The 25775-nt window shown below is 70.6% G+C and overlaps 1 protein-coding gene across 1 annotated transcript in view; it reads left to right on the top strand.

The window, feature by feature from the left end:
* The window catches only part of CACNA1B (calcium voltage-gated channel subunit alpha1 B), an 89472-nt gene extending 70024 nt beyond the window's left edge, over positions 1-19448 (top strand). The window contains 18 exon segments of the mRNA XM_054688962.1: positions 4421-4537; positions 4907-4972; positions 5650-5741; positions 6716-6860; positions 7643-7770; positions 9566-9662; positions 10380-10488; positions 12895-13002; positions 13322-13434; positions 14380-14513; positions 15913-16048; positions 16129-16245; positions 16530-16729; positions 16800-16846; positions 16849-16971; positions 16974-17050; positions 18919-18994; positions 18997-19448. Of these exon segments, the coding sequence (XP_054544937.1) occupies positions 4421-4537; positions 4907-4972; positions 5650-5741; positions 6716-6860; positions 7643-7770; positions 9566-9662; positions 10380-10488; positions 12895-13002; positions 13322-13434; positions 14380-14513; positions 15913-16048; positions 16129-16245; positions 16530-16729; positions 16800-16846; positions 16849-16971; positions 16974-17050; positions 18919-18994; positions 18997-19448 (2337 nt within the window).
* The last annotated feature ends 6327 nt before the right edge of the window (positions 19449-25775 follow it).

Below are 25775 nucleotides of genomic sequence, written 5' to 3'. Positions count from 1 at the left end.
CGCGGACTCTGGCCCCGGGCTGGGTGCCCCGGGCAGGGTAAGGCAGGCTCTTGGCATAGCACCGCCTCCGGCGCCGATGGGGATGCCCCTGACCTCGCTGTGGTCCGGCTCCCTGTCCCTCTGTTCCTCCAGGACCCCTCTGTCTGGACGCTGCTGCTTTCCGCCCGTCTCCAGTTTAGTGCCAGGTTTTTAGGGTCCCCAATGTGAGTGTGTGCTCCGAGCCAGGGAGGCTGCCCCAGCAACACCCCCTCGAGGGGTCCATGGCTGGGCATCCAGCGGACCCTGAGCCCGCGAGTTGCTGCCTGGTGTGTTCCGGCCGCCCGCCGGCCTCTCGGGGCCTGTCAGCTGCGCGGCCGAAGCTTGGTTGTGAGCGCAGGCGGCAGGCGGAGGTGGGGGAGGCAGGCGCCCGCACACCGTTGCCTGTCTGGAAAGTGCCTCCGCTCCCTGAAAGGCGCCGCCTCCGGGTGCAGCCGTGGGGCATCCCTCCCATTGGTCTGTGGTTTGATGCAGTTTCAAAGTACCCGTGACGTGACGTCCTTCTGCCTTCCTGCTGTCACGTGCTTTGGAACCTGACAAGCTGCCTCTAAGCTCTGGGAAGGAGCGAGGCCCCTCCCCTGGTTGCCGGGGAGCTGGGGCGCAGGTGCCGGCCTTGGGGGCCAGGCTGGCACGGGCAGCCCCTCACCAGGGCCGAGGAGCCAGGACAGGCTGGCGCCTTTGAGAGGCTGACGCAGTGCTGCGGTGGGGACGGGCTCTGCGCCCGCGGGGGTCAGCAGAGGGAGAGCAGAAGCTAGACGGTTCACGCCACCCACCAAAATGTCTTCCAGTGGCTGGAAGGACAAGTTTGAGACCAAACTGGAAACTCCTGGAGCTGGCGCAGGAGATGATCTCTGAGGCCCTGGCTGGGGCTGCTCCGTCCGTGCAGACAGCACCAGCAAGCCGAGAGCTGTTCTGCCCCGTCCTGTTCCTCAGGAGGCTCAAGTCTGGGTGGGCGTCTGCCCCACACTCCTTGGTTTCTGCACCGACTGCTCAGGGCCTGCCGTGGGCGCCCCTGGAGCGGCGGGGTGTCCACTCAGAGCCCCCGGGCTGGGAGGCCGAGTGGGGGCTGGGCCTGGCCGGGGCCTTGGCGGGCAGAGCGTGCTCTGAGTGGGGCCGGGCCTGGAGGTCCTGGGGAAGGTGGGGGCACACGGCGCCCCCTGAGCCCTCAGGGACACTCCACACTGTTTGGGGCACCCGGGCATCCGGGCACCGTGTGGTGGGTGCCCTCCGGGACGGTGGACTCCGGCCTGCCCCTCGTGGTTGCGCTGGGGAGAGGGCCAGGCAGGTGCACGGCTGAGCTGGGCTGCCTCTACCTGTGGGTGTCTTGTGGCTCCGAGGAAACCGGGTGCGGACAGGTCCGTGTTCCTTGGGCTGCGTGAGATGTCTACACTATAGCGAAGTCGCCGAACCGGGAGCCAGATGAAAGGCTGAAGCTGCCACAGGAAAGCCAGCAGCGGGTCACCCCACTGTCCTGGGGCCAGCCCTGTGCCCGCTCACCCCCTTGGGGCCCATCCTGTGGGGGACCCCTCCATCCTGGGGTCCATCCCGTGACCCCACACCTGCTGTCCTAGGGCCCGCCCCAATGGGTCCCCCCTCCTGGGGTCCACCCTGTGGCCCTCCTCCCTTCCCCCCTGTCCTGGGGTCCTCTCCGTGCCCTCCCCTCGGGCCCCCTGACCTGGGGTGTGCCCTGCCCCCCTTGCTCCCCGACCTGTGGTGCGGGAGGTTTTGGGGAGCTAACCGTGTTTCAGACCCCACTCCTGCACACGGGGGTCTTTGTTCTCTGGATACAGGCGTCTGAGCTGATGGCTCGCGCTGCGGGGCCGCGCTGCGGTGGCTGTGGGCGTGGGCCTCTCCCCGGAGGGGTCTGCGCTGGCCCCGCTGGCAGGCCTCGGGGCGAGCGGGTGGGTGCTCGCTGGGACCTCACTGGGCGGCCGAGCAGGGGAGGACCTCGCGTCCCGGGCCTCCTTGGCAGCCTCCGAGTCCTGGCGCCCAGCCAGGCCCCACCCCGGGAGCAGCCGCTGCCGTGGGGGGCACCGCTCCCGACTCCCGTGGCCTCGGCGCGCGCCCCAGTGAAGGCCCAGCCGGGCTGGCCGCCCCAGCAGTCCTGCCTGCTGCCAGCGGCGCCCACGGCCCAGGGCGGCGCCTCGGATTTCCCTGCCTGGAACTAAAACGCGAGCGCGAGCCGGCTGCGGGCCTCCGCGAGGCTGGACGGCTGCGCTGGCCGCGGGCTGGCCCTGCTTGCGCTGACGGCCGTATCTCTCGTTCTCTGTCCCCGCCCCCCATTCATCCACCGCCTGCCGACTCATCCATCGTCACGCCGGCGGCCTGTCTCGTGTGTGTCGTGCGCCATCACCCATTCACATAACTCACAACCACCGTCCATCAATCACCGTGCAGGAAACGGTTGGTCCCGCGCCTCCGCTGCCCCGCCTGTAGCCCAGCCTGCTGCCCTGCCCGCGCCCCTCCGGCCTCCCGCGCTCTTGCTGGTCCTGGGCCCGCCTGGCCAGCCCTGCCTTGGGAGAGGCAGTGGCCCCCGACAGGTGGCTTCAGGGCCCTCCCCAGCCCTGGTTTCTGTTGCCCCTTGGCCCTGTCCATGAGTGAGGAGGCGTAGCTGCCCCCAGAGGCCTCAGACACGTTCGCCTGGCATCCCTGCGGCTCCTGCCGGGCTGGGGCTGCAGACACGGCGAGACAGTGGGGTGCAGACTCCTGCGTCTGTGGCGCCGAGCCCTGTGGCCCCGGCCCCTGCCCCCTGCATCCGGCAGGAGTGCCCGAGAGGAGCCTCAGGCGTAGGCCCTGGCCCCATGATGGAGGGTGGTTGTCTGTTGCCACTGGTGCGAGGACGTCCTGGCTGGCCCGTCCCGCTGAGCCCCTCCCTCGCCCTGCAGCTGACAGGGCAGGACAGCTGGGAGGGGCGAGCTTGGGGGTGCCGGCCCCCCTGACCCTGGCCCCGCACTGCCCCTGTGGTGAGGCTGCAGGGGGTCGCTGCTCCCTGGGGCAACAGAAACCGTGGGCTTGGAGGGGCCTGTCCACGACGGGGCGGAGACCAGAGGAGGCCGTGCAGCCGCCCGCTCTCTGTGCTTGGCAGGGTCCTCAGCTCCCTGGGGTGGCAGCAGCCTGCACAGCGGTGGGTGGGGGGAGTCATTGAGGAGTAGGGCCGGCGAGCTTGGGCTCTGGCCACTGGCGCCCGCTGCCTCCTCGGGTCTGTGCGCCTGTCTCGGGGGCCTGTTCTTCCCCGGCATCTTGAGGGAAGTGCTTTGTTCAGCTGCTGGAGCCCATTGCTTTGTGCTGGGTGCTGCCCCTCCCGGGCCTCTCCAGTCCCTGAGAAGTGCTTTCAAAGTGGGGCCCCCCAGCAGGCACAGCCCCCTCTTCTGCAGAGGATCCCCTGGGCCCCAGGGCACTTCTGCCCACCCAGGCCCTGCAGTTCTCGGCACAAGCCTGTGCACCCCAGGTCACCCCACCGCAGCCGCCTGCTGGTGTGGGCCCCTCCCCATCTCTGAGCTGCCTGGGCGGCTGCCAGTCTGGCAGCAGGGATGCCCGCCAAGCATGCAGAGGTGGCCGGCCGAGGCGGGCAGGCCAGGGGCCTGTCCCTGGAAGGGGAAGCCGAACTCCCACCCACCCGGGACTGTGCGGCAGCCCAGCCAGCCCCAGAGAGCAAGGCGTGGCTCCCCAGCCTGCTGCATGCACCCCGCTCTGCCCCTCACCCTCAGCTGGCCTCTGCCCGCCTCACTGCTGCCTGCCTCACTGCTGCCCCCACCGCCCTGAGTCGGCTTCCGAGGCCGCCTGGGGAAGCTGCCCTGAGGCCAGGGTGGGCACTGCCCTCCAAGTGACCGGGCCAGGCCAGCACCGTCCATGTGGACTGTCCCTGAGGGCCGGGCCGGCTTTCCTGGTGCGCTGGGTGAGCTGGAGTCGGATGGTCTGCACCTGAGCTGGGAGCGGCTCCTGGACGAGGGCAGGCCAGCCTCAGGTGCCCTGCAGCAGGCCGGGCATGGACGGTAGGGACCCAGCACTCCCGCCCCGCGACATCCCCGCGGGCGCCCCTTCGGGCCAGCTGGGGGCCCAGGAGGCAGGGGCTCTGCTGGCCTGTGGGAGGCCACGGTTGGCCCCAGCCTGGGCCAGCCTGAGGCAGAAGCAGCCCCCAGGACAGCCCTGGCTTGCGGGGTGGGGGGGCGCTGAGGCTGAACTGCGCTGGCCGCTGGGCAGCAGGGAGCCCCGCTGGGGGCCTGGGGCCACGGCCGCTCGACTGACCGCAGGCGGTGTCTGGCGGCCGTTACCGCTTGTGGTCCGCCTGTGGTGCCTGTGGTCCGCCTTTCCCCACTGCCCGGGCCGGCTGTCGGGCAGGGGGCGCAGGTGGAGCTGGCTGCCCACGCAGGCCCTTTCCCCACAGAACAACTTCATCAACCTCAGCTTCCTGCGCCTCTTCCGCGCAGCCCGGCTCATCAAGCTCCTGCGCCAGGGCTACACCATCCGCATCCTGCTCTGGACCTTCGTGCAGTCCTTCAAGGTCAGCCCCGCGGGCCGGCCAGGGGCGGGGGAAGGAGGTGGGGGGCGGGGAGAGATGGGGGCCGGGCAGGCCCTGAGGTGGGCACTCCCAAGGCGTGGGGAGCTCAGGGGTGGGCAGGCAGCGGAGGGGCCCGCAGGGTGGGTGGGTGGGTGGGTGGCCGAGGGGCAGGGTGGAGGGGCGTGCGGGGTTGGGCAGGAGGTGGGGGTGGGGTCCCCAGCGGGTTGGGGGTGGTGAGCTCCCACAGCAGTTGGGGCGCCGAGGGCGAGTGTGGACCGGGCAGCCTCTCAGTGGAATGGGGTCCTGAGGGTGGGGGCGCTGGCGGACGCGGCCTGCCCGGGCGCTCCTGGAGCTGCGTCCCGCTGCCCACAGGCCCTACCCTACGTGTGCCTGCTCATCGCCATGCTGTTCTTCATCTACGCCATCATCGGCATGCAGGTGGGTGCGGTCGCCCGGGACCAGGGCGGGCGGGTGGGCCAGGCTGAGCTCCCGCGTGCCTGAGCGTGGACCCGGGTTTGGGCGCCGGCCCCGTGCTGGGTGCAGGGCCCAGGCCCTCGGGGGTCTGGAGACCGCCCTGCACGGCCCGCCCGGCCCAGTGTCTGCTGGCGCGGGCCATGGTCTCTGGTGCAGCGGGGCCGCCGGGCTGGTCGGGTGGGTTCCTGCAAGCTCAGGACCGAGCGCTGACGCCACTTGACAGTTTTCTCCCTGTGTGGGTCTGTGAAGGCACCGAACATGCACCTCACTAGTCTGTTTTGGGGGTGTACGTGGCAGCTCACAAATTTCTCGGCTGGATTTTAGATTCTAAGCTAACTGTAGGTACTGGCTCCTTGAGGAAAACCGGTGTGGGTAAGAAGGCCATAAACATCGGCACGGGCTTGGGCGGAAACCCCAGAATGCGTCGCTAACCCATGTCCAGGCTCCCGGCCTTGGGCTCTCAGCCTTAGTACCCCTGCAGCCAGCCTGCACCCCTAAGCCCCCCACCCGCCCCGCCCCTGCAGTGTTGCCCTGCCGACCGAGAGCAGGCGCTGCCATGCCGGGCAGTGTGCCTGGCTACACGTGAGGCACAGGCCCTCACCGCCCGGGGCGGCCAGCCTGCAGCTGTTTCTCTATTTCAGGTTTTTGGAAACATTGCCCTGGATGACGAGACCAGCATAAACCGGCACAACAACTTCCGGACATTTCTACAGGCCTTGATGCTGCTGTTCAGGTGGGCCCAGGCTCAGGGGGCCATCTGGGCTCGGGGCCTCGTTTGGGATGGAGAGGTGCCTGCGGCGGCCCCGGGAGGCTGGACTGGGGCCTCTCGGTGTGAGGAGGACCTGGCGGCAGGGCGTCCCTCGAGCCGGGAGTCCACCTGCGAGGCCCGCAGAGGCTGCTCTGCGTGCTGCCGAGGCAGTGCGGGGGCTGCTGCGGGCGGGTGGGGCATACCGCCCTGGCCGCTGTCTGGGCAGCTCCAGCGTCCACTGCCGCGTCCCGAGCGGTGTGGCCGAGGCCCCCGCTGGTCCTGCCGTGCGTCTCTGGGCTTCACGGCCATGTTGGTTTCCATTGTTAAAGTGCCGCTTTCTGCGAGAAGACCTGTGGTGGCCGGCGGGCGCAGCCTCCGCTGTCAGCCCGCGGCGCAAGCTCTCCCCCTCCCAGACCTGCAGCCAGGAGTCCCGGCCTGGCGCCGTGGCCCCGCGGGCGCCTCCATCTGGCCACATCTAGAGGAAGGGCCCAGCCTCTGCCCTCGGGCCTCAGGAGGCCCGAGGGGTGTCCTGGCATGTTGGGGGAGCTGCAGGGACGGTGCTGGGGGGGGCCAGGTGAGAGCGGGCTGTGGGCAGCAGGCAGCGGGCAGCGAGTTAGGGTCAGGGAGAGCCAGAGATGTGCCAGCGCGACTCCAGGGGATTGCTGCCTCCCCCGAGGGGGAAGGGCAAGGGCCGGCTGGGGGCAGGGCGTGGCAGGCAGCCGGTTGGTGTCTCTGGGCTGGTGCCCGGGGTTCCTGGGCTGGGCGGAGGTGCTGGCATGGCCTCGGCGCTCGCGCTCTGGCGACCCCGATGTTGGCTCCCAGCCGTGTGGAGATCTGAGCCAGGAGCTCTTGGTGGGAGCAGCCGCCGCGCCTGGGCCTGCCCGGGCGCCCTGGGGAGGGCCGGGCTGGGGGGGCCCACCCGCCGCCCCTCAGCTCCCTCCGCCTCTCTCTGCCCCCAGGAGCGCCACTGGGGAGGCCTGGCACGAGATCATGCTGTCCTGCCTCAGCAACCAGGCCTGTGACGAGCGCTCCAATGCCAGCGAGTGCGGGAGCGACTTCGCCTACTTCTACTTCGTCTCCTTCATCTTCCTTTGCTCCTTCCTGGTGAGCGGCCGTGAGCCCCGGCCTCCGGGCTGTCCTTGGGTCCGTGACGGTGTCACTGGCATTTGCGGAGGCCAGAGCTTAGGTGTGCTCAGACAGCAGGTGGTAACTGTGTGAGATGATGCGTGGTAACTGGCTTCCCCCAGTGGGGGGTATTTTTTGAATGGAAAATAGTCCTTTTGGTGAGGACATGGAGAAGCAGGGCCCTGTTCGCTGCTGCTGGGAGCTCGGACTCAGCGGCTGCTCTGGAAAACAGCTTGGGAGCCCCTCAAGTCAAGCAGAAAGTCGCCATGCACCGGCCACCCCGAGAAGGCGCGTCCGCACGGAGACGTGTCCCTGGCGGGCCACAGCGGCGTCTGCACGAGCGCCAGAGGGGCCGCCCGCGGGGGAGGGTGGTGCCTGGGTCTGTGCTAATGGTGAGCCGTGGCCACCTGGGCAGTGGGGCCTGCTGGGGTGGGTGCCGGACATGGACAGACGGGCTGCGCGGTCTCGGGCCCCCATGGCCCGGGCACTCTTCCTGGCTGCTGGGAGCAGGCGCTGGAGGGACGGACACCCGCAGGCGGGGCTTTGGAGATGGGGCTGCAGAGCCGGCCGGTCGGCCTCCGGGCCCGAAGCCAGGCCTGCCGAGGGGCTGGGGTGGGCCCAGGGAGAGTCACTGGACTGTGGGAGTCACAGCCGGTCCACAGAGGGCACGTGGGCCGAGCGGCCTGGGGACGGGGGCTGGTCCTCAGCGGGTGCGGCCAGTGAGGGTCGCTGGCCCCGCCTCACTGCCCGCCTCCCTGCAGATGCTGAACCTCTTCGTGGCTGTGATCATGGACAACTTCGAGTACCTGACGCGAGACTCCTCCATCCTAGGGCCTCACCACCTGGACGAGTTCATCCGGGTCTGGGCCGAGTATGACCCGGCCGCCAGGTGAGCGGCGCGCCCTGGATGTGCCGTCGGGCCCTCCCGCGTGGGGCCCCGGCCCCGGCCCGGGCCTAGGGCCCGGGCCATGTGAGGGCTGGGCTGGCGGGCGGGTGCAGGAGCAGGCAAAGCTGCAGGCCCGCGGGCCACCCTCTGCCTGGCCACCCTCCGCCATGCTCCCTCCACTGGTGTGGGCCTGGCTGGCTCCTGAGCCCCAAGGAGGGCCCTTGTGCAGGGCAGATCGTCGGCCTGGCGCTGGCCGGGAGGGCTCTGGCTGGCAGAGGGCAGCGGCAGACCTCAGGGACACAGCGAAGCTGCAGGGGCAGGAAGGGCCAGTGCTGGCTATGATCCGAGCAGATGGGGTAATGGAGGCGTCCTGGAGCCCTCGGGGGCTTTTGCAGGCTTTTATTGAGTTTAAACCAGGTACACGGCAGGCAGGGTTGCCGGGGGCTGGCAGGCTCTCAGCCCCCAGCAAGTCTTCACTCTCTCTGGGCTCTCCGGCGTCTCTCGTGGCCTCTGCTTCTCTGCTCCTTTTGCTCTGCTCTGCTGGTGTCCCCTCTGCGTGACGCCGCTCTTCTAACAGTCTCAGCCCAGGTGTCCCCACTTTCTCATGCCCACACCCCACTCCAGGTGCCGCCATCAGGCACGCACTCAGGACCTCAGGGCCCCTCATCCATCCCAGGGGAGGAAGGGCCGAAAAGCCTGACAATTATTTCAGTCATTTACCCTTCAAAGGCCCTTCCGGTCTGGGCACGCCCCGGGCGAGGCAGCACCAGCCCCTCCAGCCCCGTCCTGCCTGTGGCGGCGTCTGTAGCGCAGACATTCTCAGCGCCGTGGAGGCAGCTGCCCACCCCGCGCCACTTCCCACCCGCAGGCTGCCGCTCAGGGTTCACCCCAGCAGAGGCCCCTCCTGGGGTGCGGCCGAGGGTGTGCTGGGGGCAGCAGGGCTGTGTGGGGCTGCGGGGCGTCTGGTCTCTGTGACCTGCAGACCCGGGACTTCCCGGTCACCTCCCTGGAGGTGGACACAGCTGGACACGGCCTTGTGGCCTTGCGTAGACCACGCCCGACGAGGTGAGTCCAGAGCTGGACCCTGCCAGGCGTGGGCAGTCAGGCGATGTGAAAACGTCACAGCAAAGTGCAGGCTCGTGCCAGCGGCCCCCCCCCCCCGCCCCAGGGCGCCCCGCCCTCTCCTGTGGACCACCCGTTCAGCTGAGCTGGGCCTCAAGAGGGCCAGGCCCGGACAGAGCTGCCCCTTCTGTGGGCAGCCGGTACCCACCGAGCCTCTGGGATGCCTGGTGAGGCCTGGGGCCCTGGGAAGAGGCGGGCCTGGACGTCAGGTGCCCCCCTGAGCCTGGAGCCTGATCTCATGTGTGCCCCCCAACCCAGGAGGGGGCAAGAGCGGCACCGCTCCAGTCACACCCAACTGACCCCCACAAGCTCCATGCCCCCAGCCCTGCCCCCCTGAGCAGCCCCCCAGAGGCGCCCAGTGCACCCCCGCCCAGCACAGCCCCCTCCAGCACTGTCCCCCCAGCCCAGCCCCCAGTGTGGCTCCCCTCCAGGGCAGCCCCCAGCGCACCCCACCTGTGCGGCCCCCAACGCTGCCCCTCGTGCAGCCCTGCTGGGGTCCTGCCTGCTGGGGTCCTGCGCAGGTTTCGCTGCCCTCTCCGGCCCCGGAACGCGCCACTTCCGGTCAGGGGTGAGCTGGGCGATGGGGTGACCTGAGAAGCCGTCGAGGCCGCCCAGCCCCGGGTGACGCGGGTCTCTTTTCTGCTTCCTCCCGCCGCTCTCGGACCCGCCTGCCCAGCGGGCGCATCAGCTACGACGACATGTTCGAGATGCTGAAGCACATGTCGCCGCCCCTGGGGCTGGGGAAGAAGTGCCCGGCGCGCGTGGCCTACAAGGTACCCCGCCTGCCCGCCCCCTGCGCCCCACCCCGTCTGCTTCCCTCCCTGACCCCACCTGCCTCAGACTCCGGGGCTGGCCGTCTCCCCACTGCGCTCCCTACCTGTCCAGCTGCCCTACCTCCCCCTTCTCTTTCCTGGAGGCAGTGACACCCCTTTTGGGACAAGAGCCATTCCTGCTCCGTCCCAGCCCCTGCTGTGGCGGGGCTACCTGCCCTCTGCCTGGCCGCCTGGCTCACCAGTGCAGACCCCTGGACCGGGCGGGGTCTCGGGAGCCCCTGGCCTGCCGGTCCCCATGGCCCATCTGCTCTGGGCCTCCAGGGGATGGGCTGGTCTCAGCTCCCCCTGCCATCTTCGGCCGGACCTGGCCGGATGGCGAGAGGCAGAGGCTGCACCTGGGCCTTGAGGCCGGGGTCTCCCCTCCCATCTGGGGTCTGCAGCCAGACCCCAGCCTCCTGCTCAGCTCCAGCCCCGCCCCAGAGGGGAGGTTGTGGGGCTGAGGACGTGCTGATTCCCTGAGGGCCCCAGGCCCCTGGCCGGGTACCTGTTGTTCTGAAGCCAGGAGGGTCCTCTGCCCGGGGAGGGGCCGGAGCGGGACGGGGCAGCTGGCAAAGCTCCTGTCTGCAACCTTTGCTGGGCCCGGCCGTGGCCAGCAGCCCCGGGACCTTGAGCATGGGGTGGTGGGTGCCACTGGGCCTGACCGCCCCTTGTCCCCAGCGCCTGGTGCGCATGAACATGCCCATCTCCAGTGAGGACATGACCGTCCACTTCACATCCACCCTGATGGCCCTCATTCGGACTGCGCTGGACATCAAGCTGGCCCCAGGTGAGAGGCTGTCTCCAGGGAGTGTGTGGAGCTGGGGCTGGCCGCCGCCCTCAGGGGCCACCCAGGTGGGTGTGCTGGGAGGGCTGCGCCTGAGGACGGCTGCCCAGGGCATCTCTGTGGGGCCTGACTGCCCCTGGTGACCATCCCGCAGGCGAGCACCACAGCAGTCCTGTTTTCAGATAGGGAAACTGAGGCACGGAGGATTAAGGACTCGCCCAGGTGGCCCAGAGCTACCGGGCCAGATCCCACCTGGGCCCGGCTCCCGGGCCCACCGGGGCCCGAATCTGCTGCCCTGTGCCCTCCAGGGCCGCTCCTGGCTGGCCAGTGGGCCCTGGAGCTCGCCTTGCCGGGTGCAGGGCAGATGGCAGCCCCGCGCCCCACTCACCCCCTCCCCTGTGATGGACGCCGGCCCACCCCCACCTCTGGGCGGCCAGCCCCTGCCCTCGCTGTGGGGCTGCGCTTCGCTCCAGAAATTTACGGTCTCAGGGTTCTCGCTCTTTACTGGACCGTTGGTTTCGGTACGGAACACTGTGTGCGGCTCCCCCTCCTTCAGCCGGTGTCGCTTCCCCGCTCACCGCGTCCCTGCTTGCTTCTCCCTGCTGGCAGCCGCTTCCCCGCAGACTGCCCAGCCCCGCCTGCCCCCAGCCTCTGGCCCTGCGGCTCCTCGCTGCTCTGCCCGCCCCAGCGCCGCCCTGTTCCCTGCGGCTGCGGCCCCCCCCCCCCGCTGCCGCCCCCTCCATCCCGAACCCCCTCGTGTGCCTTCAAGACGGCTCAGGCTCTGGATGCAGGGAGTGTTCTCAGCTCCCCGAATTCCGTGGCTCTAACTAGCCGGTCTTGTGTCCAGACCAGGGTTCCTGCCGGGCTGCAGACGAGCGTCCGGCGCGGGTTGTTCGTGTCTCTGCCTGGCGCCCACCTTGGCGCCCGCCAGAGTTCACTGGCCCCAACTTGGGCTTCAGCCGTTCCCAGCACCCACCCTGCACCCCGCAGCGGAAACTGCTTCTCCAGCTGCTCAGGCCCAAGCGCTGGGGCTCGCTCTTCCCTCCTCCTCTCTCACCCACTTCTGCTCCACGTCGGGTCTCACGTGTCCTGTGCCTCTGCTGCCGCTGGCCAGGCGGCGTGCGCTCGGCAAGTGACACGCCCGGCTGGTCTGTCTGCTTCCGGCACGGCAGCCTGAGCGGTCGTGTTCCAGGTAAAAGCAGCGAAGTCAATAAACCGCTGGCTGCGCTGAAGCAGAACGAGAAGCACAGGAGGAGCCGAAGAGAGGCTCACGATGGAGGCTGTTGACGAGTGACTGCTGGGCTTGAGTGAAGGGGGGCTCGGTGGCAGCCGTCATGCTCCTGCGGAGCCAGACTGTCGTCCCGGGGCCCTCCGGGCCAGGGCAGCAGAGGAAGGCTGTGGCCGCCTGGGTCAGGCGAGGGTTAAGACACAGGAAGCGTGAGCCATCAAATAAGAAAACTTGTAAACTGAGCTTTGTCAACATTAAACACATTCGCTCTACAAAAGACTTTTAAGAAAACGAGAACACAGACCAGGGGCTGGACACATTTCCAAAGCCTGCGTCTGACCGGCATCCAGAGCTGCACAAGTCAGCGAGAACCACCGCGTACACGGCTGGTGGCTCCACAGCCAGGGCCCTAGAGGAGTTAGTGGGTGGCAGGCAGCATGTGCCCAGCGTCCACGCGGGCCATGAGGGAGACCCCCAGGCGCCCCTCAGATTGCGTTCACCTCCCCTGGCGGTGGGGATGGGTGAGAGGAAACGCACTCACAAAGGCCTAAATGCTAGCATCTCCCGTGTCCTTCACCATTGCCCCAAACTGAGAGCGACTCCAACAGCTATCGGCGGGTGGACACTGGCCGCTGTGTCCATGTCCACACGTGGCTGGCGCTTGGCTGCGAGGCAGACGTCTCCGCCGCGTGGGTGGACCGCAAGCCATTGTGCTGGGACTGGAAGTCACCCAGAGCCGTGCACATCTGCAGAAGGTGCAGAGGAGGCCACACGGCCATGGGCCTGGACAGCCGGCCCTGGACAGGGCCCAGGGGCAGGTTCTGGACTCGGGGCCAAGGGTGCGGCTGTGCTGAGCGCGCACTGGCTGGTGCACGCCATGGCCTGGGTGTCCAGCCTCCACACGCCGGCGCCAGGCCTCCCCAGAGACCTGCCCCGCCCCCGCCCAGCTTGAGGGATATTGCGCTTACACCCCGCCTGGGGGAGCAAGCCCAGCACGTCCAGAGGGCAGGGTTTGTGCTTCTGTCCCCGTCCACGACAGCTCCTGGCCGTCGGGGAGTCCGACAGACGGCGCTGGATGCCACTGGGTGTGGCGCGAGTGCCGGGCACGGCCCTGGCTCCCGAGCCCGGCCCGTCACTGCCTCCCGGCGGCGTGGGGCTCTAACCCTGTCTCCCGCCCCCAGCTGGCACTAAGCAGCAGCAGTGCGACGCGGAGCTGAGGAAGGAGATTGCGTGTGTGTGGGCCAGCCTGCCCCAGAAGACGCTGGACCTGCTGGTGCCGCCCCACAAACGTATGTCAGCCCAGGCCGCTGTGCTGGCCGCGGGCGTGGCGGGTCCAAGTCCAGCCTCCGGAGGCGTGAGCTGCTGGCGGGGCGGGGCGCGGGGTGCGGGGGGGCCTGGCTTGGGTCTCCTGGCCGCCTGTGCAAGCCTGTGCGGGAAACCGCTGCCATGAGCCAGAGAAATGGCCGGGGGCTGGCGGCCGAGCCGTGAGCCAGGCCAGCTGCCGCCGTGCAAGCACCCCTGCCCAGCCCCTGCCCAGCCACAGCCCCTGCTGCACCCACCTGTGCTTCTGCCCCTGCGTGCTCAGTCCACCTGCCTGCTCCCCTGCAGCCGACGAGATGACAGTGGGGAAGGTCTACGCCGCCCTGATGATCTTCGATTTCTACAAGCAGAACAAGAGCACCAAAGACCAGAGTCACCAGGCGCCCGGAGGCCTGTCCCAGGTACTGGGTCTACAAGCCCTGGACCTTTCTCGGCGGCTACTTTGGGTGCTGGGCAGCAAAACCACACCCTCTGGGAGAAGGCGCCACCCCTCCCTGGCCCAGCCCGGCTTCCTCTGGGGGCCGCAGGAGGCTGGGGCCTGGGTGAGGCCACGTCTCTGAGTGGGGAGCTGTGGAGCATGCCCGGACGCCCTCTGTACCCGGACATCCTCTGTGCCCGGACATCCTCTGTGCCTGGAGACCCTCTATGCCTGGCTTGGGGTGGGATGGGGGTGCCGGGTGCTGACGGGATGGTCGTGCCCACCCTTCCCAGGGAGACCTGCTGTGGCCCTAGGGAGACCTCGGGTGTGCTTCACTCCAGGCTTTCCACTGGACACGGTCCTGATGACCGTTAGTCAGACTCTGTCGAATGCCCAGGCGAGGGCTGGGCCCCGGGAAGCAGCCCCAGGAGTGGGTTAGCTCACGGAGATGGGAACTGTGAGTCTTTGATATTAAGAACGGGAGGGGCTGCAGCTCCCCAGGGCTCCGACTCAGAGCCTGCTGGCTCTGGGCAGGCTGTGCAGGCCTCGGTCCCTCCCTTTTAGCAGCTGCCCACAGCACACACAGGCTGGCCTGGCCCTCGCCCCTGCCCAGGCTGCGAGTGGGTCTCGGACTGTGCAGGGCAGTGCTGGCCGTTGCCAAGGCCTTCACGGGCGTCTGCAGTGATGTGGCCAGCCACCCCCTGGAGCGAGACACTCCTGGGCCTCCTTGGTGCCCACCCGCCAGACCCAGCAGCCTCTGCCCGCCAGCCCGCGCTGACGAGGTCTCCCCCTCCATGAGTGGATAGGGAGACGGAGGCGATGTGGCTGTCCTGAGTCCCTGCAGCCAGGACGGAGAGGCCGCCTCGAGGGGCGGGGTGGAGCGGGGCAGGTGCCTGGGCCCCGCCCTCAGAGCCGCCGCCCCTGCCAGCTGCAGATGGGCCCTGCGTCCCTGTTCCACCCGCTGAAGGCCACGCTGGAGCAGACGCAGCCGGCCGTGCTCCGGGGAGCCAGGGTTTTCCTTCGGCAGAAGAGCTCGGCCTCCCTCAGCAACGGAGGCGCCGTGTGAGTGCCGGGGTACTGGCGGGCGGGCAGGCGGGGCCAGGGATGGGTGAGCAGTGTGTGATGAAGTCCGACAGGAGCCTCGGCAACACCGACGGGGTCCCACGGGTCGTCCTCACCTGCACCCGGCGCGGCCTGCTGTCCCCACCCCGGCGGCACTGCCCCAGGCCTCTGCTCCACCCGGTTTCTAGAGCGGGCGTGGGCGGGAGCTGGCCCCGGCAGGTGTGTCGCGTGGCTCTTGCCGCTCCCTGTTGGTGACTGGAGTGGCCGCCTTCTGCCGGGGCATGGCCTGATGTTAAGAACGCCCAGCTCCTCACCCACCTGCCTGGTGCTCCTGGAGTGGCTGCCTAATGGCCAGGCTCAGGCCCTCCCTGGGCCTCAGCACCCGGCTAAGAGCTCAGGTAGGGGGCATCACAGATGGCCGGAGGGCCTGACTGGAACCCGAGTGGGCGCTGACCACAGGCCCGGACTGGCCATTGAGCCCCAAGGCCCTGTTCTCACGAACTACCCCCGTGCTGGTGCTGGTGCCCCCAGGGAGCACTGGGTCCAGAGAGTGTGACCGGTCAGGGGCGTGGGGGGGTCTCTGGGCTGACCTGAGCTGGCTCTTAGCTCAGGAAAGTGTTGATTATTCCTCAGCGATGTCTCTGTGTGATCAGTTGCTACCCTTGGGCGGGGGTCATGTGTGCCCATCTGGCTGGGCAGTGGACAGTGTGCGAGCACGCCTGTTCTCACACGGCGCTGCCTCAGGCCCACTAGCCCACGCTGTTCCTCTGCCGAGCCACCACGGCTGCAGTGGCACATGGTGGGGACAGTCTGCAAGCCTGGGGACAGGGTGCCCTGGGAACCCCAGGCCCGCCTGTGGGGGCCAGGCTGAGTGTGGTGGGCGCCTCTGCCCGGGTGAACATGGTGCAGTTGAGGGCAGTGCGTAAGGAGGACACTGGTGGGAGAGGCGGGTGCCCCAGGATGGAGCCTGGGCCTGCGCATGCAAAGGCCTGGCTGGGGCAGGGCGCGGAGTGCCGATGTGGAGCGTGGAGTGAGGTGGGCGGGCGCCGTGGGCTCTCTGGCGCGCGGGCCTCGGGGGAGCAGCGTGTGCTCTCTGCTGCCCGCTTTCCGGGGCAGCGATGGCGTGCATGGCCTTTCCGTCCCAGGCCCCGCTCGCCCACTGTGGGGACGAGGGCTTGCCAGCCGCGCAGGGGCCTGCTCGTGCGCGGGCTGGGGGGCCGCCGCTCCTGCTGGGGGCCGGGGTCTCCGCCGCCCCTCTGGAGCCTGGCACCGGTCCGTGTCCCTCCGGGGAGGCCCCACCCTGTGCTCCTGCTGTCCCGGGCCTGGCTGAGGCTCTGGCAGGGGGCCGGGCAGGGGGCCTCTGCAGCCAGCAGCCTCCAAGCAGCTCCTGTCCCCACAGACAGAGCCAGGAGGGCGGCATCAAGGAGTCTGCTTCCTGGGGCACCCAGCGGACGCAGGAGCCGGCCTGCGAGGCCAAGGCGCCCCTGGGCCGCGGCCACTCCACCGAGATCCCAGTGGCGCAGCCGGGGAAACAAGTGAGGCTCCTGGCCACGCCAGAGGGGTGCGGGGAGGAGGGGGAGGGGTGGGGCCCGTGTGACCGCCGCTGTACCCCCAGGCTGGGGAGGTCCAGATGCAGAGTGTGGCCCTGAGAGACGCTGATGGGGAGCCCCACCCCGGCCTGGAGAGCCAGGGCCGGGCGGCCTCCATGCCCCGCTTGGCCGCGGAGACGCAGGTGGGTGCGGCGGGAGGGCGGGGCGGGGGGCCCGCGGAGGGGCTGGTGTCCGCCTGGGCCGCCCCGGACTCCCCCCGCCGCTGCCGCCACGCCGGGCACCCGCGGCCCCACCGCGGGCCTGAGGGGCAGCGCCCGTGCTCCTGGGGCCCCGCCCCGGGCGTCGCCCGTCCCCGCCCTGGGCGGCCTTCCCGGGCAGCGGGGCGCGGGGCCCGCGGGAGGGTCTCGGCGCAGGGCCGGGTCCTCGCCGGACAGGCCCCGCCCAGCCCGCGCCCCTGTGCCCGCAGCCGGCGCCCGACGCCAGCCCCATGAAGCGCTCGGTGTCCACGCTGGCGCCCCCGCGGCCGCGCGCGCCCCCCCCCTGCGGCGCCCCCGAGCGCGCGCCCGGCGCGGCCGCCCCGCACCACCACCACCGCTGCCACCGCCGCCGCGAGCGCAAGCAGCGGCCGCTGGACCGGGGCCCGGGCCCGGCCGACGCCGACGGTGCGTGCGGGGACCTGGGCGGGGGGGGGCGCCCCAGGCCCCCGCGCGCCCGCTGACCTGCCCTCCCCGCGCAGCCCCGCTGGCGCCGGCGCCGCGGGGCCCGGGCCGCCCCCGCCCAGGGGCCCGCCGGAGGAGGCCGGCGCGAGCGCAGGCAGGAGCGCGGCCGCTCCCAGGAGCGCAGGCAGCCGTCGTCCTCGTCCTCCGACAAGCAGCGCTTCTACTCCTGCGACCGCTTCGGGGGCCGCGAGCCCCGCCGCCCAAGCCCGGCCTCAGCAGCCACCCCACGTCGCCCACGGCCGGGCCGGAGCCGGGCCCGCCCCAACAGGTGCGGCCCCCTCCGCCCCCCAGACCTCGTCCAGGCCCCCCAGGCCCTCTCCGCCCCCCAGACCTCCTCCAGGCCCCCTCCGCCCCCCAGCCCCCCCAGGACCCCTCCAGGCCCCCCTGCCCACCAGACCTCCTCCAGGCCCCCTCCAGGTCCCTCCAGATCCCCCTCCCGACCCCCTCCAGGCCCCCTCCAGGCCGCCTCCAGGACCCCCTCCAGACCCCCCTCCAGACCCCCCTCCAGGCCTCCTCCAGACCCCCCAGGCCCCCTCCAGGCCCTCCCAGACCCCCTCCAGGCCTCCTCAGGCCCTCCAGACCCCTTCAGGCCCTCCCAGACACCCCTCCAGGTCCCCTCCAGATCCCCTCCAGGCACCCCCAGACTCCCTCCAGGCCCCCTCCAGGCCCCCCTCCAGGCCTCCTCCAGTCCTCCCCTCCCCCTGCCCCAGACCCTCCTCCAGGCCCCCTCCAGGCTCCCTCCGCCCCCCAGCCCCCCCAGGACCCCTCCAGGCCCCCCTGCCCACCAGACCTCCTCCAGCCCCCTCCAGGTCCCTCCAGATCCCCCTCCCGACCCCTCCAGGCCCCTCCAGGCCGCCTCCAGGACCCCCTCCAGACCCCCCTCCAGACCCCCCTCCAGGCCTCCTCCAGACCCCCCCAGGCCCCCTCCAGGCCCTCCCAGACCCCCTCCAGGCCTCCTCAGGCCCCTCCAGACCCCCTTCAGGCCCTCCCAGACACCCCTCCAGGTCCCCTCCAGATCCCCTCCAGGCACCCCCAGACTCCCTCCAGGCCCCCTCCAGGCCCCCCTCCAGGCCTCCTCCAGTCCTCCCCTCCCCCCTGCCCCCAGACCCTCCTCCAGGCCCCTCCAGGCTCCCTCCGCCCCCCAGCCCCCCCAGGACCCCTCCAGGCCCCCTGCCCACCAGACCTCCTCCAGGCCCTCTCCAGGCCCCTCCAGATCCCCCTCCCGACCCCTTCCAGGCCCCCTCCAGGCTGCCTCCAGGCCCCCTCCAGGACCCCTCCAGACCCCCCTCCAGACCCCCCTCCAGGCCTCCTCCAGACCCCCCCAGGCCCCCTCCAGGCCCTCCCAGACCCCCTCCAGGCCTCCTCAGGCCCCTCCAGACCCCCTCCAGGCCCTCCCAGACACCCCTCCAGGTCCCCTCCAGACCCCCTCCAGGCACCCCCAGGTCCCCCTCCAGGCCCCCCCCCTCCCTCCAGGCCCCCTCCAGGCCCCCTCCAGGTCCCCTCCAGTCCTCCCCTCCCCCCTGCCCCCAGACCCTCCTCCAGGCCCCTCCAGGTCCCCCTCCAGGCCTCCTCCAGACCCCCTCCAGGCCCTCCCAGACCCCCTCCAGGCCCCCTCCAGGCCCCCCTCCAGGCCCCCTCCAGGCTCCCCTCCAGTCCCCTCCAGTCCCCCTCCAGACCCCCTCCAGGCCCTCCCAGACCCCTTCCAGGCCCCCTTCAGACCCCCTCCAGGTCTCCTCCAGCCCCTCCAGACCCCCTCCAGGCCCTCCCAGACCCTCCTTCAGGTTCCCTCCAGACCCCCCTCCAGGCCCCCTCCGGCCCCTCCCACCCCCTCCAAGTCCCTTCCGGTCCCCCTCCAGGCCCCCCTCCAGGCCCCTCCAGGTCCCCCTCCAGGCCCCCCCAGACCCCCTCCAGGCCCCCTCCCCCTGCCCCCCAGACCCTCCTCCAGGTCCCCCTCCAGGCCCCCCAACCCCCTCTACGCCCCCTCCAGACACCCCTCCAGGCTGCGGAGTCCTGCGCGGCCCTGCCCCCATCACAGCCCACTCCCACCAGGCCCGGCCCGCCCCCAGCCCCCAGCCGTGGTCCCCTGGGGCCCTGGCCCGCCAGCGGGGTGACCGTCCCTTTTCCGTTTCCTTGCAGGGTAGCGGCTCAGTTAATGGGAGCCCCTTGCTGTCAACATCTGGTGCTAGCACTCCAGGTCGCGGTGGGAGGCGGCAGCTCCCCAGACCCCCCTGACCCCCCGCCCCAGCATCACCTACAAGACGGCCAACTCCTCGCCCGTCCACTTCTCGGGGGCGCAGAGCAGCCTCCCCGCCTTCTCCCCCGGCCGGCTCAGCCGCGGCCTTTCCGAACACAACGCCCTGCTCCAGAGGGACCCCCTGGGCCAGCCCCTGGCCCCCAGCTCCCGGATTGGCTCCGACCCTTACCTGGGGCAGCGGCTGGACGGCGAGGCCGCTGCCCGCACCCAGCCCGAGGACACGCTCACCTTCGAGGAGGCGGTGGCCACCAACTCGGGGCGCTCCTCCCGGACTTCCTACGTGTCCTCCCTGACGTCCCAGCCGCACCCGCTGCGCCGTGTGCCCAACGGCTTCCACTGCACGCTGGGGCTCGGCGCGGGCGGCCGGGCGCGGCACAGCTACCACCACCCCGACCAGGACCACTGGTGCTAGCTGCCCCCGCAGCCCTGGTGCCCGGCGCGCTCGGCACGGCTGGCCCTTGGCGCGCAGCCTGCCCCAAGGCCCAGCGCCAGCTGCCGGCGGGGCCTGGGGCCGCGGGGGGCGCCCGGTGCAGAGGAGCGGGGCCCCGGGACCCTGGGGCTCTGGGTGGCGGCGTGGGGGTCCGGACCCATGTCCGGAGGAGCCGGACCGAGGGGCCAGCGGATGTGGGACGCGCATGCCCATCTCTGCGCCCCCAGATGCCGTCAACTCGACAGGGACCAAATCTGGACGTCGGGCTTACGGTGGATTTTGGTTTTCGTTGCAACACCCTTCACTCTTGTCGATTCTGTATTTTGATCCAGAAGAAAACAAAACCAGGAAAGGGGGGAGGAGAAGCCGGCCTGCTTCAGGGTGCCCGCTGCGGCAGCGCCTCCACAGGGGTGCTGACGGGGTGCTCGCGCCCGCCCAGGGCTCCGGACGGCCCTGGTTCCCGCTGCTCTTGACCAAGTGCCTGACCTCCGGGCCCTCGCGCTGGCTCCTGGGGCGCGAGGGAGGCCCGTGCGACTGTCCAGGGTGGTCGTGTGGAGCCGGAGCTGGCGGCAGCCAGGTAGGGAGGCGGTGGCGCGGGCGGCGCTCGGGGAGCACCCCTCGGGCGGGGTATGGGGACCGGGGACGTCTGGTCCCCTCCCCCAGGGGAGCGTGGCTGCCAGGGCGTTTCCAGTCTGTCCCCGTGGGATTCTCAGGGACGCGCGCCCGCCAGGCGGGAGTGGCGAGGGCTGGGGAGGACAGGCCGGCGGGGAGTGCCCGTGGGGTCCCGCGGCCGGCGGCACCCCTCCCGCGGGAAGCAGGTGCGTGTGGTGCGTGTGTGCGAGTGCGTGTGCGTGCGTGGAGGCGTGCCCGGGACTGGATGCCGTCAACCACAGGGCTATGCAACACAGACACCGTGTCTGGACACAGCACAGCAGACCGCGGCCTGTTCTAAGTTTCAGCACGATTGTGACCAAACCTTTTATAGAATTTCCTCACTCGAAGGCACAACACTCTGAAACTTTCCCACCGCAGAGCCCCTCGCCTCGGCGGGCGGCCCGGACGGCGTGTCCTCTCCCCGCGGCCTCCGGTGCCCCGGGCGCGCCCTGGGGTGGTCCGGGCGGCTCTGCCAAGGGGCGCGGGCAGGGGAGGCGACGCCGCCTGGACTCTCAACTTTGGGTTTTTATTTCTGTACTGTCTTTTCTGACTGTCACGTGTCTCCTGAAATCTCATAGTGAGTTGCCAAATCTGAAATGCATCCACCAGTTGTCTGCATCTGGAACCGGTCAAGACGTGGCTGTAGTTTGAACAAGTTATGTGTGCATGTAAAATATATACATATATACATATATACAGGTATGTGCATGGAAACGGCTATTCGTACTTTTTGATACAATGTATTCATTTGTTAATTTTTAATTATATTTGATATAAATCAAAGGTTTGTTGCAAAACTTTATATTTAAGAACAGTGTTAAAAAAGATGTCCCAACCATGCAAACTGGGACTCGCTTTAACAGATTCTGTGATTGACTAGTTTGCTGCCTGAGTGATATTTATCAGCCAAACTTTGGATTCCGCTCTTGTTTCTACAATGACATTTTGTATGAAGCAAAGTCCTTGGATTAAAATAAAACTTAGCAAAAAATCAAAAGCCGAACCTCACCTGTTGCTGGTGATTGTGAGGGCTGAGACGCTGCCAGGCGGGCGGCAGGTGAGCGCGCAGGGTCGTGGGCGGGGCCTGTGGGCCACCGGTGAGGCTGAGGTGCCCAGGGACTGGACAGACATGCAGTAGGATGGGCCGGGGTGTGAGGGGGGTGCGGGGGTTGGAAGCACCCCGGGCCTCCAGGGCCCGCTGCCCCACCCCTGATGGAAGGGACACAGGGGGAAGCCTTCCTGGGAGACTGATCCCGCGGGCTGGGGTTCTGGGGTGAGGTGAGGGCGCGGGGCACGGAGCGCGGCTGGCCGGCCCCCCTCCGCCCTCTGTGGCCTCCAGGGGGGCCGGGACTGGCCAGGGGACCGCGTCGCAGGTGGCGCTGGGCCCTGGATTTCCGCCCCCCACGTGCTGCGGCGCTGGCAGGCCGGGCCGGCCCGGGGCAGGCCGCCGTGCGCAGGGCCGGGCACGGGAGGCACCGTCCGGCGGGGAGGCGGCAGCGCCGCAGGGCCGGTCAGGAGGCCCCTCCCGGGACAGCCGCCTGCTCCACACTGGCCGCTGCGCGAGGTCGCGCGAGCCGCAGCCCGTCCCGCGCCCCTTCCGTGGTCGGGCCTCCTCGGCCCTTCGGGGTCGCCCCGCGCCCGCGTCACGGCCTCGGCCCGGCGGGCCCGGCCTCCCTGCGCGCTCGCGGCTTTGGGGGACGCCGGGGCGGGGGACGGGGGGCGGGGGGGGGGACGCCGGGACGAGGGGGGGGCGGGGGGGGACGCCGGGGCGGGGGGCGGGGGGGACGCCCCTCGCCGCCCGCCAGCAGAGCCCGGCCCGGCCTGCAGACGCCGCGAGGCGCCGGGACCAGCCCGGGGAGGAGCCGCCCGGGAGCCGCGCGTGTCCGCAGCCCGCGTCCCGTGGCCCGGCCTGGCGCGGCCGAGGGGGCGGGGCCGCGGGTCGGGGGTGTCCGCGGGTCGGGGGGCGGCCGCGGGTCGGGGACGGCCGCGGGTCGGGGGCGGCCGCGGGTCGGGGCGGCCGCGGGTCGGGGGTGTCCGCGGGTCGGGGGGACCGGCGCGCAGGCCCAGAGGCAGCACCTCGCCCCGCGCCCGCCTCTCCCGAGGCCAGGACGCCCGAGGCTCCGGGAGGACGGGCAGGCGCGGCCCGTCTGGGGGTCGCTCTGCCGGGCTGGGGGGGGCGGCCTCGCGCTGGGGGGTCCGGTGGGGCCGTCCCCGCGCGGCGTCCGCCCTCGGCTGGCCCCGAACCCCAAGCGCGCCCGCCTCAGCTCAGGACGCCTCCACCGGCCCTGCGGGGGGGGGGGGGGGGGAAAGGGGGGGAGGGGGGGAGGGGGAAAGGGGAGGGGGAGGGCGGTGGGGGGGTGGCCCGGACGGGACGGGCGCGCGGGCTCCGGGTTCCTCCCGACGTGGCTTTCGGGCGCAGACGGCCCCGCCCCGCGCATGCGCGTCCCGCCCCCGCCGGCCGTGAGGCGCGGGTCAGCGGGGTCAGCGGGGTCAGCGCGGAGCTGGGTCCAGTCAGCGCTCGGGCTCCCGGCCGCGGGGAGGACGAGGTGAGCGCGGGCCGGGCCGGCGGGGCCCGGGGGAGCCGGGGGGGCCCGGGGGGGCCGGGGCGGGCGGGCTTTGGGGCGCGTGTGTGGCGGGGCCGGCCGAGCTGTGAGGCACCTGAGGGGGCGGGGCGGGGGCGCCGGAGCGGGGTGCGGCGGGGCCGCGGGGAACCGGGGCCGGGGCGCGCTCGGGGTGCTGGGGCGCGCCCGTCCCCGCCCCCCGCGGCGCTCTCGGGCCACCCCGGTGGCCCCAAACCCGCTGCCGCACGGCGGGCGAGGGCGGCGGGGTCCACAGCAGCGCCGCGCGGCGCCCCGACTTTCCCGGACCCGGCGACGCTCGTGGGAGAGCGGGGAGGCGACTCGGGCGGCAGCTCCCGCCGTCTGAGATCCGGAGCCGTGGACGCACCTGCCCGCCTCGGGCGGGGCGGGGGGGGGTTGGGTGGAGGTGGAGGCGCCGCTGGCCATGCTCGCGACGGCGCGGAGCCGAGCGCCCGCCCTCCTCGGGCCTCACCCTCGGGCGCGGGGCGGCGGGGCTGGCGTGGCGGCGGGGCTCGGGGTGGGTGCGGGTGAGGGCCGCTCGGCAGCTCGGCGAGCAGGGGCCACCGCGACGCCGGCTCGCGGGCTTCTGGGCTGCGCGCTGCTCCCTGGCGAGGCCCAGGCGAGGCCGCTCCCCGCGCGCGGGAACAGGCGTGACGGTGACTGAGGGGCTTTCCCGCCGGAATCGCGACTCCCTCACCGCGAGGCCGAGGCCCCCGCCGTCTCTGGGCGAGGCCTGCAGGCGAGCCGCCTCGTGTCAGGGAGCCGCCCCTCCTCAGAGCCAAGGCCTCAGGGTGCGGTTTCTGGCTTTTGCCTAGTCACGGCAGCGGCTGGGGGCTCTGCATGGCCAGCGGGCAGTTCACAACAGGGGTAGAGCTTTAGGGCCACCCGGGTCCCCGGGGTCTGTGCACGTCCGCGGCCGGGGCCCGCATCCTTGGGCCCAGAACAGCCATCCGCTCCTGTGCTTGGAGGCGGGCAGGCCAGGTGCTCCGCCGACGGCACCTGAGGAGGGCACCTGAGGAGGGCACCTGAGGGGACACCTGAGGGGACACCTGAGGAGGCCAGGGCGTGGGGCAGCAGCAGGCACCCTTAGTCCAGGCACACGGAGCGGCTGGGCCTCGCTGGTGGCGACGAGGGCCGCCGGCCGGGGATCCCAGCAGATGGCATTCCCAAGCCCTGAGTCGGCGCGTCCCGCCGCGGTGCCAGCCGCGCGTGGAGTCTGGAGTGGGGGGCGCGTCTCGGGGCGGGGGGCCGATCCCACATCTCCTGACGGTGCTCCCCCCAGGGGCTGTTCAGCGCGGACAGCTGTGACGTTCACGGGCTCTGCCGATGCTCCTGACGAAACGAAGTTTGTGACCATCTTCGATGCCGCAGTTGTCCTCTTGCTTGTTTGTTCCGTTCTGTGTTCAGTCATCTCCCGTGCGCTGACCCAGCAGCCAGGCCTCTGCGCCCTGGGACGCCTGCAGCAAGGACGCGAGGGCAGAAACCGTGCTCAAGGGAAAACCTAAGGAGCGGCCGGGCTTTCTGGAGGGGCAGCTCCTGGGCCGTGAGAAACGCCGGCGGGGAGGCTGGCACGCGAGGCGGCAGCAGCTGTTGAGACCCTCGGTGTGTTCGCTGAGCTCCCCCCGCCTCCCCACACCTCGTCCCCCGCGCAGGCCGGCTTGGCTTGGGGCTTCTCTCCAGGCCAGCATGGCGGCCTCACCCCGTGCCCGGAGGCTCTGCTGACTCTGGCGCTGGCGCCTGGGCCCGCGCGGCTGCCCGTACCCTGCTTGCAGAGCTGGCCGCCGCCTCGGGCTGTGACCATCCAGTGCCCCCCGCTCTCGGGGCCCAGCTCCAAGGGGCCAGCACCTCCAGTCCTGCTGCTCCCACGGTCCTCAGTGCCCTGAAAGCACTTCGCAGTGACCCGCTGTCCGGGCTGTGCGACCAGATGGTCTCCTGGCGGCAGCGGAGACGGTGGGGCGGCCCGGCTGGGGCGTGCAGGGGCCGAGAGGCTGACCTGAGGGGGCCTTGGCCACATCCCTGCAGGGGAGGCACCGCGGGCCTGTCTTCACGGCCCGCCGTGAGGTGGACGAGTGCTGGGGAGACGGGAAGCCAGCGCCGGAGCTGCGAAGACCCTGTGACGGGCCCTCGCCTTGCGGTCGTGTTGTGCAGACTCGCTGGAGCTGCCGCGCCCCACCTCGGCGCTCGCACCTCGGGTGGAGCGGGTCCGGGCTGGCGGTAGAAGACGCCCGGGCCCCGTGTCTGCGGACGAGCGTCCTTTGTGTTCTCAGAATAGAACCAGCAAGCGGCCGAGACGCAAAGACGTTTCTATTTGGGAATGTTCTTGCAGCCCAGGACTCTGTGTCCTCTCTCTGTGCTGCAGGAACAGCCCGATCTTATTATAGCTTTCCATTGTGCGTGGAATGTATTCTGGGGGAAAAAGCCGAGCAGCACAGAAATGAAGGAATGGGACGTGCCTGGAACCCGTGGCCAGGCTGGGCGGCGGACCTGGCTGGAGCCTGCTATCGCGCGGCTCCTTGGGGCCCTGTGTGGGCGTCAGCAGCTCTCGGGGGTATTAGTAGGAGAGACATGGTGCCCACCCCGGCCCGTCGGGGTTCTCTCCAGCGATGTCCGGCGTGTTAGACCTGATTAGAGGTTTTCCAAATGTCCTTCGCTGCTTTTTGTCCCCCCGCTTCTATTCTGTTAGACCAAGCGCCATGTGCGGCTTTGTGGAATGAGAGTCATCGCGTTAGGACAGGGGCTTGTGTCTCATTTACGTTTGATTCTGAAGCTCAGTGATGATGCGGCAACGCGCTGACTGAGCCGCTCCCTGCCCAGGCGCCTGAGGACCTGACGATCAGCAGCTTAATGCTGACCTTAAGTCATTTTGAGGGGTGACATGTGGACCCGGGCGAGGCGCGCTGGGGTCTGATGCTCTGATGCGTGTCCTCTGCTCTGTGCCGACGAGCAACGCGCTCCTGGGGGCGTCCGCTGTGACTGAGAGAGACTCGACGTGCGTGTGTGAAATGCCACTGGCACATCTGTGTGTCATGACGAGGTTGCTGTTGCTGCAGAGTCCGCTCCTGGCTCGCGGGAGGGA

The sequence above is a fragment of the Talpa occidentalis genome, unplaced genomic scaffold, assembly GCF_014898055.3.
Source record: "Talpa occidentalis isolate TD23 unplaced genomic scaffold, MPIMG_talOcc4v2.1 talOcc4.7, whole genome shotgun sequence".
Lineage (NCBI taxonomy): Eukaryota > Metazoa > Chordata > Mammalia > Eulipotyphla > Talpidae > Talpa > Talpa occidentalis.
This window is presented reverse-complemented; position numbering and strand designations above follow the sequence as displayed.